The 18,047-nt window shown below is 45.5% G+C and overlaps 1 protein-coding gene across 4 annotated transcripts in view; it reads right to left on the reverse strand.

Annotated features, from left to right (window-relative positions):
• The window catches only part of RCAN2 (regulator of calcineurin 2), a 276,443-nt gene that overhangs the window by 8,572 nt on the left and 249,824 nt on the right, over positions 1 to 18,047 (reverse strand). For all 4 annotated transcript variants that reach the window (XM_045498450.1, XM_045498448.1, XM_045498447.1 and 1 more), the window contains one exon: positions 13,729 to 13,900. In XM_045498450.1, the coding sequence (XP_045354406.1) occupies positions 13,729 to 13,900 (172 nt within the window). The remainder of the gene's footprint in view (positions 1 to 13,728; positions 13,901 to 18,047) is intronic.

The raw sequence follows: 18,047 nt of genomic DNA on the forward strand, positions 1-18,047 counted from the left end.
CCTGGAAGTTCTCCATCACGCTGCCCCCTTTGGCTTATGGGTCAGGAGTTGGCTCCTTCTTGGATTCTCTCTAAAATAATCAGTGTGATTATGCACAGTGTCTAAAAATCAGCATAATGAGATGCGTTCAAGGCAGGGAGATGTTACAGTGCTATATTTGCATATATTACAGCAGAGCTGAGATCGTTCAGATTCCCGGTAAGAAAACTCTTGAGATGGCAGGAAAGGGAAACCCTCCTGTGACTTGAGTGCCTCCTTGCACAAGTCCTTACCTGAGCTCTGCCAAAGAGATGAGACCCCTGTCCCAGAGGCTTTCAAAAGACCACAGGGTCTAGCAGGCACGAGACTAGGGTTTGCTCTATTCCTCACGTGGCTTCCATTCATCTCTGAAAGATTCTCTCTCTGGAATATCATGAGCTCCCACTTTCTGTCTCTATGAGATGCTATGTCCCCAGCCTGGTCTCACACCTGCACCTCTCTGGCCTTAGGGACATCTCTGCAAAAGTCTTCTAGTCTTCTCCAAACTCACATATCCACAGTAGAATTATTTATGTTCCCTGTCAATCTATGTGTCCTCTCCAGCTATCACATTTCTCGGGGAGGTTCTATCTCCTAGGTGCCAAATCTGTAGAGTTGGTCACCTTGGAAGCTTCTCTGCCTTCCATCCATGGTAGTTAAGCCATCACAGAGCATTATTCAATACTGCTCTGAAACATTTCTCCATACGTTCCCTTGCTACCCTGCTTACAATGCCTGCATTCACGGTTCACCACTTCCCACCCGAATGCTCTCAGCTGATGACCCCACCGCAGGAACTAACGTCCACTGCCGGAATAAGCTTCCTAATGCAACGTTTGGAGACGTCAACTCATCCTGGGCCAGCGATGTGATGCTGAGAGGTATATAACATTCTACGTCCCAGTTTTCCTCAACTGCGAAATGGGAATAACCATCACATCACCACGCTACGAAATAAGGAAATATTTGTCAGATACTTTAAATCCCTCCTCAGATGCATGACATGATTATTTAATGATTATTTAGGGTGATGTTATGGTCAGTGTGGCTGCCCAAAATAATTTCCCGTTTTCAGTGTGATGAACCAACCTGGTCACACGGCCAGACAGTTCGAGAATTAAGAAATGAATAATTGCAAAGAGTTTTTATTCAGTCCAGTCACTGTTGTAAGCAGCAAGAGGGGTGGATGGTGACATGCGGAGTCCCATGAAGGGCAGAGGGGTGTCATAAATCCCGACCCTCAAAATGAACTGATCCTTGTTCTCTTTACCACTCCCCACCCCCAATGGTAAGTTTCTCTCCTTTTTCCTGTCTCCCCACCCTTTTCCACACTTGTGTTCCCATAAGAAGGAAGATCTCACGTTGCTTTTGAAATGACATCTCTCTCTCTCTCTCTCTTTTTTCTTTCTGAGATCGTGTGAATCACTTGTGTATAATGCCTATAGCACCTTTTCTATTATACGTTAGTTGTTTCATCTGGTGATGTTTTACGTTCCAAGCTGCTGCAGTGGTGGCTGTAGTGACGGATGTGGCTTCAGGCATATGTAAATGCTCCAAAAACATGTTACTGGGTTGTGACACGCTTTTAACACGCTTCTGCCATGTCCAGTAGGCACTCACACATTTGCCTCCTATTGTTTAACGTGTGTAAGCTTTAGCTTTTCGGCTGAGCAGAAAACCAAGTAAGGGCAGGTATTTACTCCGTTTTCAGTGTGCCAGCCGTGGTAGGATACGGGAGGTGTCACGGAAACTCGCCATCCGCTTTACACACGGCAACTATTTACCGCGCCGTCGCTAAATGCCAGATGCGTCTCTAAGTCCTTCACGCAAATTGGATATTTAATTATGACGACAGCTCTGTACTGTGGGTGTCATCCTCTCTAGGTTACGCAGGAGGAAACTGACATCACCGAGGAAGTCAATGGCAGAGCCGGGATTCAAACTCAGGCCTGTCTGACCTCAAAGAACGTGCTTATAGTCACTCTCAGGCTCTGTCTGTCCTGACTCCCGTGGTGTTCACCTTTGACAAGAGCTGGGTTTAACTTTCACTTTTAATGTATCTTTAAGGCAACTTCTAGTTTAGCGAATAGTTGCTCTCTAGCTAAAGAGGAACTATTTATTCCTTCTGCATCCTGCCTCATTTTGTTCCGGCCAATTGCTAGTTATCCTAGGCATGGTCTCCTTGACAATGAATCTTCTCAAATGATAACACTTAATCATTATGAAAAGAAATACTCTATACCATACATTATAAAAGGATTTGACTTACATCTCTTATGGTAGCTTTGGTCTCTGGTGTTGGGGGGATGTTTTCTTCTGGATTTAATTTTATTATCTTTCATATGAAAGGCGAATTCTCAACAGGAGAGTTAGTGCCATAGCAGACTGACTGTGTTCGGCAGAGATGGCCATCAAATTTCTTGCTAAACATTACTCTTCAAGAACCTTGCCACTCATTCATGGAGGACTGTTCCCACTGCGGTCCCTCCCCTCAAATCTGGACAGGCCTTTATTTAAAAAAAATTTTTTTAACGTTTATTCATTTTTGAGAGACAAGAGAGAGCAGAGCGTGAGCAGGGGAGTGGGGAGCGGGGCACAGAATCCAAAGCAGGCTCCAGGCTCTGAGCTGTCAGCACAGAGCCCAATGCGGGGCTTGAACACAAGGACCGCGAGATCATGACCTGAGCCTAAGTCGGATGCTTAAGGGACTGAGTCACCCAGGCACCCCCGGACAGGCCTTTATGACTGCCTTGACTAGTATTCTGCTGCAGAAGTAACCAGTGTGAATTCTGAGTCAGGTCCCAAAAACGCCATGCACGTCCACCTTGCTCTGTCAGGATGCTCATTTCTGGAACTTCGCCTCCACGTTGTAAGGAAGTCCAAGCAGCCCATGAAGAGGCTCACACGGAGAGGAACCAGGGGCCCTGACCCACAGCCCGTCTGAGCTGTCAGCCACACTGGCTTGCCAGCCCTGTGAGTAAACCATCTTGAAAGCAGATTTGCTGGTCCCGGCTGAGCTGCCCCAGGAACACTGCAAGCAGCAGACATGAGAATGAGCTCTTCCCCAAGCCCTGCCTGAGTAGCAGATCCATGAACAAAATAAGTGGCATTGTTTCAAGGCCTTCCTTTTGGGATCGTTGTTACGTAGCAATCGATAAATCATCGGTCACACACGCTCTCTTTGTTCGGAAGCAAGCTGAGCCACGAAATTGACTTGAAATTAATTGCCTGTGTTTTATCCTCTTTCTCTGCTCAGGTGCTACATTCGACTGGACACCACCCCAGTTCCCGTCCTTTCTTCCTTATGGACGAAGCTCCACAGAGGGACCTCTCTCTGTGGCCGCTCTCTCACTCCCCTCCAGCGGAAGCGGAGAGGTGACTCTGGGGAAAAGAACTGCCCCTGCTCAGCTCGCCCTCTCCACTTTTCCCTTTGGGCCATCCCTGCCTGCAAAGGTCCTGTGCCCTTCTCTGCGCTGGGCCATGTGCTAAGGCCCCCGGAGGAGACCCAGCCCATATGGGGTGGTCTGTGGCAGGCATGGCGAGTTAAACTCTGGGTTCTGGATTTCAGCATTAGGAAACCCGGGCTGGGGTTCACCTCGGCCACATTCTCAGCCTCAGTGTTTCATCAGAAACAAAGCTGGCGCTATTCATCTCATCTGTCTTATTCTGACCTACCCTTCAATGAGTTCTCAACCCTACAGGGAAAACGAAGGCATCTGTTATTAATCGGCATTGAATTTAAGAATGGATGAGGGCTTCTCAAGGCCCGTGCTAAGAACACTTCCAGCAGGACCTTTGAACATAGATAGAACCATGCTGGGTGCTGAGCGCTGAGCTTTGGTTTAAGACAAGAGCCAAGATGAGGAATTTTCAGTAAGATGAGGAATAGGGATTCTAATATTAAAACACGTTTAGGCTTATATTTAAAAGGCACTGCAAACCCCCCTCCCCAGTATTTTTATTGTGAACGTGCTATTTTCAAGAGGAAATAGAAGCATCAGTTCTGATCTATGGAACAAGCAACGAGGAATTTCTATGTGTTAGTTTTATCAAACATGTTGCCTGTTGATGGGACCGAAAACAGGGACTGAGGGCCGAGTTCAGCATAATTTGAAATGTGCTTGAAAGGTGTTCACACTTAAGGGGCACCTGGGCGACTCAGTCGGTTAAGCATCCAACTCTTGCTTCTGGCGCAGGTGATGCTCTCACAGTTTGCGAGTTCAAGCCCTGAATCGGGCTCCGCACTGCTTGGGATTCTCTCTCCCTCTCTCTCTGCCCCTACCTTGCTCACGCTTTGTCTGTCCAAAATAAATAAATAAACTAAAAAAAAAAAAAAAGGTATTCACACTTAGATTCCCTTTCTTTTCACGTATCAGGTTTAGGACTTAAATTTGGCAGGGTGGGGAAGGGGAAGAAGGTTGCCAATCCCCGGTAAACCTGCCCCTTGTCAACAGCAGAGACAGAGGCTGCTGGCCCTGTGTAGCTCTCAGAGGACTGGGGAGGAGGGGCAGGACAGCCCCCCTGCAGGAAGCAGGGGTGCGGCGACCTGCACTTTCTTTCTTCCACCAAGACCCAGGCTACTATCTAAAGCCACCATGTCTTTTAAACCTCTCTCAATCCAGGCAGGACTAATGCTGGTTTGATGTGGGGCCACAAGCGTTCCTCAAGAGAAAGAGGAGTTATGGGGAAAAGCATCAGGAAGCTTCCAGAAGCGATACCATCCCCCCCCCCCCCCCCGCCGCCCTCCATACACGATTTAACAGTATGTTTAAGTTCTCTTCCGGCATTCTTGTCTTCCCCTATTTTTCCAAAGGGAAGCAAAGGGAGCGTGTGCGTGTGCGCGCGTGCGTGCCCGCTCATGAGTCTGGAAGGGGCACCGGCGTGGGTAGCACTTCTCTGGACGGCTCCCCTCTCTCCTCGCCCCTCCTCCGTCTGCTCCACACTGGTACCTCTGACCCCCTCCTAGGCACTCCTTGCCTCTATGTCTTTCTCGAATTTGAGACCCACCTGATAAATGCTGCAAAGGTGTAATTACTATGGTTCTCAAACAAGGGTGCTAAGTTTTTTTTTTTGTTTTTTGTTTTTCACAGGGACAGGGTTGGGTGGGGATGCTGGCATTTAGTAGGTGATGCGCAAAAATGCTAAATGGACCACAGGGCGTAGGGCCATCCATTCCAAAATATCACAGATTTCACACTAAGAAACATGGCGCTAAGAGCTTGATGCAGGCACTTACGTTTTAATAAAAGGCTAAGATATGATTTAAAAATCAAGTGACCAAAACCAGGTAATACATATTGAGCACTCACCATGTCCTGTGCTGGACATGGAGATTCATTTGGGCTATCTAATTTGATGACTGCAACAATCTGGTTTTACTGTTGAGGCACACAGAGAAATTAAGAAACTTTCTCAAGGTCACACAGCTAATAAAAGGTGGTGCATGGGTTTAAACTCACATCCCAAGTTGGAGTCATCATTGTAAAGCAAGAGAAATCTCTTTCTTCATGTTGGAGCCTCTCTGACGGCTACAAAAATAAAAGAGGAGATATTTCAGGGAGGAGGGGCTCTTCCTGGAGACTTTGCAAATCGCAGCTGTCTGTTTACAAGCTCAGTCTGGGGGTGGAGAAAGAACTTATTTTCCAAGTAGAAGTGGAAAGAGGCTTCACGATTAAAAGAAATATTCCAGGGAGGAAGAAACATTCCAGAGAGAGAAGTCCTTTGCAATTTTTTTCTCTCGCGGATACCTCTGTGTTTCCATGAGCTCCCATCTCATTTTGATAGACCCCAAAGAAAAATGCTGTAGGTAGTCTTGAGGGTGGGGTCAAACCATTGAATAGCAACTCTGTCCCTTGTCCTTCATGCAGCAGCTGCTTCTGTTAAAGAATGCCCTAGAAGCTTGGGAGGCAAAGAGTAAAAGCAAAGCACAGACCAACCCAAGTCCATGGGAAGTTCAGAGAACAAACCCATGTGAAGAGCAACAACGACCACCTCAAAGGAGAGGGACACTGTCCTCGCTGGCAGGGAGACACTATTCCAAGTGCTTTACGTACCTTAATTCATGTAATGGCACGGAAAACATCTCTCAGAGGATGTCCTGCTAAACAGTTCTGCTCTGAACAGAACGACCACAGCAACCACCATGGATCTGATAGTTCCTGTGTGCCAGGAACTGGGCTGAGTACCTCATGTATATTAATTATTCCGTCTTCACGATGATCTTGCAGGTTGCCCAATAATCACCATTGAAAAATAAAGAGGTGCAGAGAAGTGAAGTAAATTGCTCAAGGTCCAGCTCAAACAAGTGGAGCTAGGATTCCAATCCAGGCATGCCGAGGCCAAAGCATGACCACCATGTTGCCTGCACTCAGGTCTAGTGTGAGTTCATGTCAGGAAATTGTTATGCACAGAAACGACTGGGGTTCTTCCTCCTTACCTCCCATCCTCAGTCCCAACCCACATCAAAGTAGGAAACTAGAAAGGGTCCTTGGTAAAAGGGGGTAGGAGGAGAGGGAGAGAAGGGGCAGGGAAGAGACGTAGAAGGACAGAGAACACTTTTGTAGTTGGGTGATAAGAGGTGTTCTAGTTCAATAAAAGAAAGTTTGTTTATCTTTTGGGGGTTTCCCTCTAAGACTGGATGAGGTGGGGCTGTGTACCTTCAATCCCTCCTGAGTCATTTAAGACCTAAAGTACTTCATGGAGACAACTGATTGACTGAGGACCTGAATTAGTGGTTGAGCCAAGGAAGTAGAATCCTACAAGGAAGGTATGGACAAGAAAGACTAAGGAAACCGTGGAGGGAGGAAGATTGGGAAGATAAAGGGAGACTCTGAAGCCTGTGAGGGGGGTGCTCATCCACTCAGGTGAGAGAAAAGTAGCAACATAGGGAAAGAAAGAGATGCTTGGTCAAAGAGGCATGAGGATTTCCTCTCTGGAAGTAACCACTGTGTTTGACCTTGGCTCATATTAAGGGCCTGGCTAAGGGCATAGCTCTAGGGATGGTCAGGTGTCTTTTCTATTGTTCTACAATGTGCATATTTTACCTGGGAAGGAAGAAAAAGAAGAATTTTATATTGCTACTCATCAGTGATTAAAAATAATTGTGGGGGCACCTGGGTGGCTCAGTCAGTTAAGCATCCGACTCTTGATTCCGATCAGCTCAGGTCATGATCTCACAGTTCAGGGGATCGAGCCCTGCATCAGGCTCCGTGCTGGCAGCTTGCTTGGGATTCTCTCTCTCTCTCTCTCTCTCTCTCTCTCTCTCTCTCAAAAATAAATAAATAAACTTAAAAAAAAACATAAAAATAATTGTGGAGTACATGCTGAGAAGAAAAGCTTTTCGAACATTAATTTTTCCAGGGAAGATTCTTTGAAAGGAGATGGAAAATTCTGAGCATGTGGTCCAATATCACAAATCTGCGTGCCTCGGGTGGGGGATGACGGAGGAGATGGTGTGAGCGGAAATCCTGGAGCCTGACTGTTTTATTTGCTTTTCATATCTGTGACCAGGAAATAGCAGTTGTTGAACAAGAACTGAGGCTTATATAATCGTCATACATATGCACCCAAAATATAGGTGTTCATCTATATTTAAAAAATAGAATTTGCTCTACCTTTGAATCAATGAGCCTGGAATAGAAACTCTTTCTTCCTTAGAAGTTACATGAATTAATGAAATATATTTTCCTTGTAGAGGAAACGCTGTATACTAAGCAGCAAAGCAGCAAAACTGCTTTACTATGGCATGTTTTGATGGAGAGGAATTTGGAAAAAGGAAAAAGGCTAAATATAGCAGATGTTCGCAACTTGAAACTTGGGCACCATTTTAAGCCCTGCTCTGCAGTTAACTAAAATTGATCTCCCTAACAAGATCTAAAAATAGCAGGAGGAAAAAAAGGAACAGACAATGACTTTTCATATCGTTCCCTGCAGGCATTTTCAGTGACAATGAACATGACCTTCCAGAGCCATCCTAGAGAGCAGAATAAAGGCTGGCATTTCACATCTCACTTCTGATTTACCACCCATTTAGTACATTGTAACATCTTTGTGTTTCCATTTTTGCTGATTGGTATAGATAAGCTGGCTTGCTGGGCTGGGTTTTTGTGTTTCCTATTTTGCTGTATATCTGAAAAGAACATAGCACCGTACTCTTTCTGGAGTCAGGAATCACAGATGTTATAAAATAAACCAAAATACATATTCGATTCATTTTCTTCTTGGTCTAAGCCCACCTTCTTTTGTCTAGATGATTGTTTGATGATGGGCTTCTCTAAATTCACCAGGAGGAATTATGTAAATGTAGAGGGCCTCTGTTTGATAGACATGGTAACTGTCCTTTAAACAGAGCAGAAGAAGGCAAATCCTGATTGGCATGTCCCGGAGGACAAGAGAGAAAAGCACCGAATGCACCTTGAAGGCCTGCGTGTGTTGTCGGGCACTTCCAATAAGCCCAGAAACAAAATGTGGAGGAACAAATTGTGTAAGTTGTTTCACATTTTTAAAACTCCCTCTTGCAACACTCTTGAATTTCTTCTAGAGAAATTAATGTTACCGTTCAGGAGACCTCTCTGGCTTCTCGCACTTTTCACTCCCCAGGACAAAGGCGCTGGCTCAATTAAATCTTTCTGCTTCTTGCCTAGGGCAGAGGTGCCTATTTCAACTTACCAGCTGTGTAGCCTTGGGCAAGCTACTTACCCACTCTGTGCCTCACATTCCCCAGCTGCGTAAATGAGGAGAAGAACAATTCCTGTGTCACAGACTTGCTGTGGGCATTAAATGAGATAATATACTAAGGTGTTTAGAACAGTGCCTGGCCCATTATATTAGTAAGCCCTAATATATGTTTTAACCGTTATTTCTATTTAAAATGCTTTTCCTAATTTATCTATTTTACTTAGTTTGGATCAAAAACAGAACATACAGTCTTGGGGACAATAGTTAAGAAGGTTTGAAATTGTGCCTCTCCCATTTTCCTGATAGAAACTTGTTCTCTCTGCAACGAATAGAACCAGACTTGCTTCTCCAGGGTGATGTGGCCCTTGTGTCTTAAGAGGTGTTGTAACAGCCTGTTAAGGATTTCAAAGGAATCCCATGGGCTTGGGTTTGATCAGGGTTCCACTGTAATTGTACTCTCCACGCTTATTTCCAGAGCCTCTCTGGAAGTTCCGGGAGCTTGAGCTGGCCCTCTCTGGAAGGGGGTCACCAGGGTTCCTTTCCTGATGGAGGAAAGGGGGCACCATGTTGCCCCTGCTTGTTGGCGCCTCCGTGAAAGAGTCTTGGTGATGTCCGTCATTGCCTTTCAGGGTGGCTGGACGTGTCAGAGCTCCCACTGGGGTGGGATCCTGAACCTGGGTGCCATCTTGCCCCGGATCCCTGCTCCATGATGCTCTTTCTTCAGACTTAATTCTTCCCGGCAGCTTCGGATTTCCATGTCTCTAATCAGTCAGTCCGCTCTCCCAATTTTGTGGGGTTGGTCACCCCTCCCAGGCCAACCCCATTCCTCTGACCCTTTGAGTTGCTCTCTCTGCTCTCATTCTGCTGTGTTTCTGCACTCCTGGAACGGAGGCAGCCATCCCTTCATGTGGAATGAGTTATCATTTGTTACTGAAATGATTCTGCCAGAGGATTAAAAATGAATCTCACGAAATCATTTTTTTTTTTTCCCCAGACGGAAACGCTAGAAGTCCTCCCCTTGGAGAAAACATTAATTTAGTGTTGCCTGATGCAGTCTGGCGAAAGCCGTAAGAAAGCAACAATTTGCCAGTGAAGGAATTATCTCTAGGCAGGCTAATGGCTCTGATCTAGTCACTCATTCATGCATGCATTCATTCATTCAATATTTATTGAACATCAACTTGCAAGGTGCTTTCAGGCGCTGGGAGTACCAGAATGAATAAAACATGCTCTCCCCCTCAGAAAGTAGAGACTGAGAATCAGATGATAGAAAATCACCAGAGGAGGGAGCGAGCATTTGTGCCAAGGGCCAAGAGGAGACTGAAGAAGCAAGTCCTCGCCCGGGCACCTCGTGGGGAGGGGGGTGGAGATGGGCATGGGAGGGACACAGGGTGTGGCTGTGCTCCTTCACAGGTGCAGCGGAAAGGGCCACCGGGGGCCCACGCTTCTAACATAACCTCTGTGATATTTTCAACTCAGTTGTTGGCTCCAGATCATCCGTCTGGGTGGAGCGAAGAAGCTTCAAGGACACAGGAAAAGGACAAATGGATAACTAAATAAAGAGAAGCAGCCTCAGACTGCTGGCAAAGGATGCAGAGAGAGCTAGCCCAGAAAACGCATCTGAATGGCAGCTGTTCCAGGGGACGCAGTGTCGGGCATCCCTAAAAAAGCAGAAAACCCTCACTGTCCGCTCTTACACACACAGTGCACAGGCCTTCATTTGCACACTGGCCAGGCCCGGGTTTGGCTTTCTGAAAGTCACAGTGGCATTAAAGAGAACTGCCGACTCAGGGTCGGGATAAAGGTTTTGCCAGCATCCTAGGCCTGACGTGTGCTGAGGCCACCAGTATCCTCAATCAAAGGCCATGGGATCTGGCCCCAGATCTCACGGAGTCAGAGGAGCCAGGCTGGACACTTCTCTCTGCCACCACCCAGCTGCATCACCTTGGGCAAATTCGCTCACCTCTCTACAGCTTAGTGTTCTCATCTGTCAAATGGGGGTATTAATGATTGCTCTCTGTGTGCAGAGCACTTCAGAGTACATTTACTTGGTAAAGGGAAAGTCACGCCCGGAGTTTAGCAGCACCACTCAAGTAAAAGGGATGCATTTTAAACAGCTGTTGATAAGTTCCTCACAACTCTGAAAAGAACCCCCTTTTTTACTCTGCCTCTTTAAGGCCATTTCATTCCTGGGGCGCCTGCGTGGCTCAGCCGGTTGAGCGTCCGACTTCAGCTCAGGTCATGATCTCGTGGTCCGTGGGTTCGAGCCCCACGTCAGGCTCTGTGCTGACCGCTTCGGATTCTGTGTCTCCCTCTCTCACTGCCCCTCCCCCGCTCACGCTCTGTCTCTGTCTCAAAAATGAATAAACTTTAAAACAATCTTTTTAAGACCATTTCAGCCCTCCTTCCTGCCTCCTCTGTGCCAGGCTCTGTAAGCACCCCTTCTGAGGCCTAAAACCCCCACGCTATCCGTTTTTCTGCTTCTATCAGGTCCAGCTCTCACCTGCCCCTGGCAGTGTCTTCCAGACCTGGGACTCAGCTCCGTCAGCCAGTGAGGGTATCCGAGGCTTGCCCTTATCTTGTCTTTGCACCCAGCTTTGTGAACATGAACTACAGACGAATTTCTTTCCCAATTTTGGATAAAACGTGATTTGAGTTGACTGGGTTACCGGCTCCGAGTGAGTGGACCCTAGGCCAGCTGGGATCTGATGGTCACAAAGTCTGACTCCGCCTGGGCCTCCTTTGTTCAATAGTGAAGTAGGAAGGTCACCGCCTTGGAACCCTGACTCTGTCCCGGCAAGTGATTTCTCCCCTGTCGGGGCCTCTCGGCTTCCTCCGCTGTAAAATGCAGTGTGGCCAGTGACTCCTAGGTCCTCCGGCCACGACCTCAGGGACTCTCTGAAGCTCCACTTCCTGCCATCCAAGCAACTGTACAAGGGGTTCAGATGGGTTCTTGTCAGTATCCGTGCGTGAGGATCAGGCGTACCTGGGCTCCAGTCGGTCCACTTAGGGGTGTGCCTTCCCGCTTCTGGAGTGTTCTGAATTACTGTGGGAAAGGCTTGCACAAGGCCTGACTTGAGAAGACCCAACTTATTTCAACTCATTTCATACACTCTACATTTACCTATAGCACAGACATGCGTGGGAAGTGCGTTGGCTCAGGATTCCTGGATATGGACCGGGCTTTCAGAGAAATAACACGTCACAAATACGTCTCTCGTTATTACATTGCTTCTTTTATCAGTTCATCTTAGTCAGGCACCTACTGCTTCTCACAGTGGCTCTTTAAGGGTGGAACCGATGGCCACTGTAGAGGCCCCAAGAAGCTGAGCGATTTGATGGTAATTAGAAAGAAACCCCAGAGGGGCGCCTGGGCGGCTCAGCCCTTCGAGCATCCAAACCACCCCCCCAAAAGCATTTCTGTGGAATCTCAGAACTGTGGCAACCTAAGTAGTGCCCCCCACCCCAGGGAACAAAAGTCAAGCATTTTTAAAGAAAAAAGGGAATGCTTGTAGATGATGTTTACAAAGGATTCTGGTGGGTGTTGGTGGCAGAATATCTTGGCTGAACAGAACTGGTTGTTAAGGTTGTCACTAAGCAAAATCTCTTCCTATGGAAAGTTGCCGGCTCAGTTCTTGCAATATCTGTGGTTTGGCCCAGTTCAAAAGTTCATGGTCCTACCGAGTGAGGATGTGCACAAGGCCCATCTCTGGGATGGGCCTCCCGGCGCTGTTTGAAAACGCCTTGGCATAAGCAACCCCATTTCATTTCACCTTTCTTAATACTTTAGAGTATTTTTCCAGCAAGATGGCAACATCTGCTGAAAGGTTTCACTCTTATGTGGATCCTGAGAAACTTCACTGAAGACCATGGGGGAGGGGAAGGAAAAAAGAAAGGTTAGAGAGGGAGGGAGCCAAAACATAAGAGACTCTTAAAAACTGAGAACAAACTGAGGGTTGATGGGGGGTGGGAGGGAGGGGAGGGTGGGGGATGGGCATTGAGGAGGGCACCTGTTGGGATGAGCACTGGGTGTTGTATGGAAACCAATTGGACAATAAATTTCATATTAAAAAAAAGAAAAGAAAGTGAGGACGATATCACTTGGGTACAAAACGTACAGAAATTCTGGGCAAGGGCATAGGAGATATGCACGAGGATGTTAACTGCAGCTTTTTAAAAAAATGTTTATTTATTTTTGAGAGAGAGAGAGAGAAAGAGAGAGAGCAAGTGGGGAGGGGCAGAAAGAGGGGGTCAGAGGATCTGAAACATTCTCTGTGCTGACAGCAGTGAGCCCATCATGGGGCTCAAACTCACGAACCACAAGATCATGACCTGAGCCGAAGTTGGACACTTAACCGACTGAGCCACCCAGGTGCCCCAACTGTAGCTCTGATTGTAATGGCAGGAAACTGGAGACTGTCTTAAGTGTCCAACTCAGGAGACTGGATGAGTAAAGCGTGATTGCATATTCACCCAATGGAATACCGTACTGCAGAGAATGAGAGAATCTGAGCCTCCTGTACCAACCACCAGAATGAGGGGATTGAAAGATTTTTTTTTAAGTCAGAGGCTATTGTGATCTGGTTCTTGGGGACCTAGAGACTTCACTTTGGCAGGAAGACTGTCTTGTTTCAGAGGGTTCCTGGGCTTTCCTATGGCAGCAGTAAAAGAAGGTTGCATAGCATCGAAGCCTCGTGCCTGTCGCTAGAGCTCATTTTGCCTGTTCTGAGAAAACAAACAACTTCCTCATGGTAAAGGAATTCGGTAGCTCTTCCCGGTCTTAAAGTATCTGCATTGCAACGCAGAAGTTGCACAGACAGGCCATTTTAGCACCGGTTCCTGAACTGCAGTTAAACAGGGACAAAGTCCGGTGTTGCCTTCCCATCCGTCAGCCCTCTCGCTGTCCACACAATGCAATAAACCCATTAGAAATGCCCATGTTACCGTGAGCCCCGGATTTCAAGGCTGTTAATCTTGTTTGGCTTTTCTAGGTTGCTGACGATGTTTCTTTCGCAAAAGGGTCGCAGAGCGTACCTGGTCCTAGTTTGGCCACGGCATAGAGGAGGTCGTAGTTGAGGACTGGCGTGGCATCACTGATGGGCTGCCAGCCCACGGGAGGAGACGCCGGGGGTGAGATGAGGAATTGTTTGGCAGGCTGTGGTGGAGCCAAATGCAGCTTGTCACCGTCTGTCTCTGGAGTCTGAACCTTTCAAAGAGGGAAAAAATGAAGACGCATTATTCATTAGGGCCTCAGATGTGCCGTGTTGGTACACGATGATGCAGAGTCGCATTTGGAGCCTGTGACAAGTGATCCAATGAAGCAGGCTATAATAATAATCACTACTTACCACACACCATATGCTCAGTTATCTTATTTCATCCTTAAAACAGTGGCTCTCAACTTTAAGCGTGCATCATAATTACCTGGAGAGCTTACTAAAAGCACAGACTGCAGAGCCCCCACTCCTGGAGTTTCCGATTCAGCAGAGCTGGGGTGGGGTCTGAGGATCTGCATTGCTAACAAGTTCCCAAGTGAGGCTGAACTGCTGGTCCCTAGGCTCCTTCCTCCCTCCTGTCCTCCCTCCTTCTCTCCTTTCTTTTTCTCTCATTCTTTTAATTGAGGTGATATTCACATAATATGAAATTAACCATTAGAGTAAACAATCAGTGGCCTTTAGTACATTTCCAGGGTTGTGCAATCACCACTTCTACCTACATCCAAAGCATTTTTAAAAAATGCTTATTTATTTTCGAGAGAGAGAGAGGGACAGAGAGAGAGAAACAGAGAGAGAGAGAGAGAGAGGGCAAGCAGGGGAGGGGCAGAGAGAGAGGGAGACACAGAATCTGAAGCAGGCTCCAGGCTCTGAGCTGTCAGCACAGAGCCCGACGTGGGGCTCGAAGTCACCATCCGAACCCTGAAATCATGACCTGAGCCGAAGTTGGACGCTTAACTGGCTGAGCCACCCAGGTTCCCCCAAAGCATTTTTTTAATTTAATTTAATTTTTTTTAATGTTTATTTATTTTTGAGAGAGAGAGACACACACACAGTGTGAGTAGAGGAAGCACAGAGAGAGGGAGACACAGAATCCGAAGCAAGCTCCAGGCTCTGAGCTGTCAACACAGAGCCTGATGTGGGGCTTGAACCCACAGAGACCATAACCTAAGCCGACGTCTGCTGCTTAACCGACTGAGCCACCCAGGCGCCCCAACATTTTTTAAAGTTTGTGTATTTATTTTGAGAGAGACAGAGACCGTGTGAGTGGGGAGGGGCAGAAAGAGAGGGAGACAGAGAATCCAAAGCATTTTTATTGCCTTAAAGGAAACCCTGTACCCATTAAACAGCTACTACCTTTTTTGCCCCTAGTCAGACCCTGCAACCAACAATCTGCTTTATGTCTCAATGGATTTACCTATTCTGGATATTTCACATAAATGGAATCATATGTGACCTCTTTGTGTCTGGCTTCTTTTACTTAGCATAATGTTTTCAGGGTTCATCTATGTGGTAGCATGTATCAATGCTTCATTCCTTTTTATGGTTTAATAACATTCCAATGAAAGATGGACCACAGTTTGTTTGTTGAAAGGTGGACCATAGCCGCTGATGGACATTTGGAGGGTTTCTACCCTTTCTACCCTAGTCATAGTACTACTATATATGAATATATGTGTACATGTATTTTTTTGAGGCCTATTTTCAAGTCACTTAGACGTACACCTAGGAGTGAGTATTTGCTGGGTCAGATGGGAACTCTATATGTTTAACTTTTTAAGGAAACAGGTGGGGTTTCATTAGATGAAGAAACTGAGGTTTCTACAAATCACATAGTTACTAGCAGCATGGGATCTGAACATGGGTCTAAGGCCAAAGTCTAAATTCTACTTATTTAGTTTTTATTTTATTTTATTACGGTAAGAACATTTAGCAAGAGATATACCCACTTAATAAATTTTTAAGTCTACAGTATATTATTGTTAATGGGTTTTTTTTGTTATTGTTTATTTTACTTATTTTGAGAGAGAGAGAGCACGCAGGAGGGGCAGAGAGAGGGGGAGAGAGAGAGAATCCCGCACTGACAGTGCGGAACCTGATGCGTGGCTCAAACTCACAAACCGTGAGATCATGACCTGAGCTGAAATCAAGAGTCAGATACTTGACTGACTGAACCTAGGTGCCCCACAGCATATTATTGTTGACCATGGGTACAATGTTGTGCAGTAGATCTCTAAAGCTTATTCATCTCATCTAACTGAAATTTTATACCTGTGGATTAGTAACTCATCGTTGTCCACTCTTTCTAGTCCCTGGCAACTACCATCCTACTCTTTGGTTCTATGAATTCTATTTTTTTAGATCCCTCATATAAGTGGAATCATGCAATATTTGTCTTTCTGTGAATGGCTTATTTCACTTAGCATACTGTCCTCCAGGTTCATCCATATTTCACAATGCCCACACTATCCAAAGCAAACTGCAGACTCAATGCAATCCTTATCAAAATTGCAATGGCATTTTTATTTTACAGAAATAGTGAAAAAACAATTCTAAAATTCATATAGAACCACGAGAGACCACAAACAGCCAAATCAATCTTGAGAAAGATGAACATCACACTTCCTGATTTAAAAATATATTACAAAGCTACAATAATCAAAACAGCGAGGGACTGGCATTAAGACAGACACGTAAGCCAATGGAACAGAACAGAGAGCTCGGAATTTAATCCACACACAGAGGGTCAACTGATCTTCAACAAGAGTGCCAACAGTACACAATGAGGAAACAACAGTCTCTTCGACAAATGGTGCTGGGAAGACCGGATATCCACATGCAAAGGAATGAAGTTGAAACCTCATTTTACACCATGCACAAAAACTAACTCAAAATGGATTAAAGATTCTAAACATAAGACCCGAAACCGAGAAAGTCCTAGAAGAAAATAAACAGAAAGCCTCATGACATTGGCCTTGACAATGTTTTCATAGGTATGACACCAAAAGCACAGGCAACACAAATAAAAATAAACAAGCAGGACTGCATCAAGCTAAGTCTTCTCCACACCAAAGGACACTATCAACAGAGTGAAAAGGCAACCTGCACAATGGAGAAAATATTTATAAACCAGATATAGGACAGGTTAATTTCTCTATTCATGTATAGGATGAGAAGTTAAGGAACTCCTATGACTCAAAAGCAAAACAAACAAACAAACACCCAAATAAACACAAAACAAAACACAACCAAACACAAACAAACACAAAACAAAACAAAAAAAACACACACACAAAAAAATAAAACCCAGTAACTCAGTGGAAAAAAAAAAACAGAGTAAGGACCTGAATGGACATTTCTCCAAAGAAGATACATAAATGGCCAACAAGTTTATGAAAAAATATTTAGGTCACTAAGCACTGGGGAAATGCAAATCAAAACCACAATGAGATATCACCTCACAGGTGTTAGGATGGGTGTTATCAAAATTAAATAAACAAATAAAAGACAACAAGTGTTGGCAAGGATGTGGAAAAATAGGAACCATCGTGTGCTGTTGGCGGGAATGCATAATGGCATAACCACTATAGAAAACAATATGGAGGTTCCTAAAAAAATTAAAAATAGAACCGCCATCTCAATGAGTAATTCCGCTCCTGGGTATTTATCCAAAAGAACTGAGTTCAGACTCTGGAAGAAATATTAACACTCCTGTGTTCATTGTAGCACTATTCACAATAGCCAAGGTGTGGAGACAACATAAATGTCCGTCGACAGATGATGCGTAAAGAAAAAGTGGCATCTACGTACAACGGGATACTATTCAGCCGTAAAAAGAAGCAAAGTCTATGTTCTTTTTACTATGCCATCTTCGTAGAGTCCAAAGGTGAGAACAACGTTTACTGACCAATACAAGATGGATCAGGGTATCTAATGATGAAGGGAGGGCACTGATGGAACGAACATTAGGACATTGATTTTCTATTGCTGTGGACTTTGTGAGCATTGCCAAGAACTGTTCATCCCCGTTTGGAATAGCCAGCACTTATTTTTGGATGAAATAAAACACACAACTGATTTCCATATGTTTGTAATCTTTTCTCATGAATCGGAGTCATTGGCAAGATATACAGTCCACTAAAACTATCATATAACTGAAATTTAATTATAAGCCTGCTAGGAAGTTTAAGAGTAGTTGGGAATAGACCATTCTTTTTTTTTTAGTTTTAAGTTTATTTATTTATTTTGAAAGAGCAGGTGGGGGGAGGGGCAGAAAGAGAGGGAGGGATAGAGGATCCCAAGCAGGCTCCGTACCAACAGTGCTGTGAACCTATGAACCATGAGATCATGACGTGACCT

This window comes from Leopardus geoffroyi, chromosome B2 (genome assembly GCF_018350155.1).
Source record: "Leopardus geoffroyi isolate Oge1 chromosome B2, O.geoffroyi_Oge1_pat1.0, whole genome shotgun sequence".
In the NCBI taxonomy this organism is placed as follows: Eukaryota; Metazoa; Chordata; class Mammalia; order Carnivora; family Felidae; genus Leopardus; species Leopardus geoffroyi.